This window comes from Penaeus monodon, chromosome 20, assembly GCF_015228065.2.
Source record: "Penaeus monodon isolate SGIC_2016 chromosome 20, NSTDA_Pmon_1, whole genome shotgun sequence".
In the NCBI taxonomy this organism is placed as follows: Eukaryota; Metazoa; Arthropoda; class Malacostraca; order Decapoda; family Penaeidae; genus Penaeus; species Penaeus monodon.
In genome coordinates this window covers 2,428,086-2,429,009 of record NC_051405.1, presented here as the reverse complement: position 1 = coordinate 2,429,009, position 924 = coordinate 2,428,086, and the positions used below count along the sequence as shown (strand labels likewise).

At 36.0% G+C, this 924-nt stretch overlaps 1 protein-coding gene across 1 annotated transcript in view; it reads right to left on the bottom strand.

Moving 5' to 3' along the window:
- LOC119585580 (putative elongator complex protein 1) overlaps positions 1-924 on the bottom strand; it is an 8,491-nt gene that overhangs the window by 4,781 nt on the left and 2,786 nt on the right. The window contains exon 2 of the mRNA XM_037934248.1: positions 420-578. Within this exon, the coding sequence (XP_037790176.1) occupies positions 420-551 (132 nt within the window). The 5' untranslated portion in view covers positions 552-578. The remainder of the gene's footprint in view (positions 1-419; positions 579-924) is intronic.

Below are 924 nucleotides of genomic sequence, written 5' to 3'. Positions count from 1 at the left end.
AAATATGCATACAGCTATTTTTTCATAAAAATTTTGGGGCTCACAGACGAACAAAGGTAGATATGAACACAAAAACAGTAGCAAAGAAAAAACATTAGCTATACTAATTGACTTTAACCTCTGAAAATACTTTACCTTGGACTCTTAAAATAGCCTTTAATAGACTTTATAGACTAACGGAAAGTGAAAGCCTAAATTCAGACAAAAATGATATCAAGTCAAAGCATAAATAAATATACTAAAAATTATCACAATGTTTGGAAATTTTGAGCACAGGTCCATCTGTGAATTTTGTTATAGAAAAGTTTGAGTGACATGGAAAATTTCCAACCTCTGGATGACATAACCTGGAATGACCTGTAAGGAAAGCCCCAATATAATCACATGCAGTTCACACTCTAATCTGTCATAGGCCTTACCCCTTTTATGATTTCTAGGCCGTCTTTGTCGACGCGGTAGACCGTCGAAGTGATTGGATGGACGCATAATAATCCCTCAGAATTATTATGCAAAGCTTCAGAGGCGTGGTCACTTAATCTTAGGTTCCTCATCTTTCTTTGCGAACTGGCTTTCCTGAAAGAGAGACGAACACAAAAAAGAAAATAGTATTAATTCCTGAATCTCAATCAAATCATGCAAAATCAGGTATCATTCAATATGCATATAGAATCTCTAATATTCCCTTCATAGACTTCTCTGTGATTACATCATGAAGTACATAATCCGCAAGTACCATGCCTTCTGGACATAGAATCTCTTCCGTTCCTTTTGTATTCAAGTCCATATTATGTCCAATCGCTAAACAATTGTGCAACACTTTGAAAGCTAAATTCACAGCAGCTGCAATATACCCGGCAGAAGAGATATGGTGCTGCCACTCATAATTTGACCAGCCTTTGAACTGCCAGTGTATGATTTAGTAAA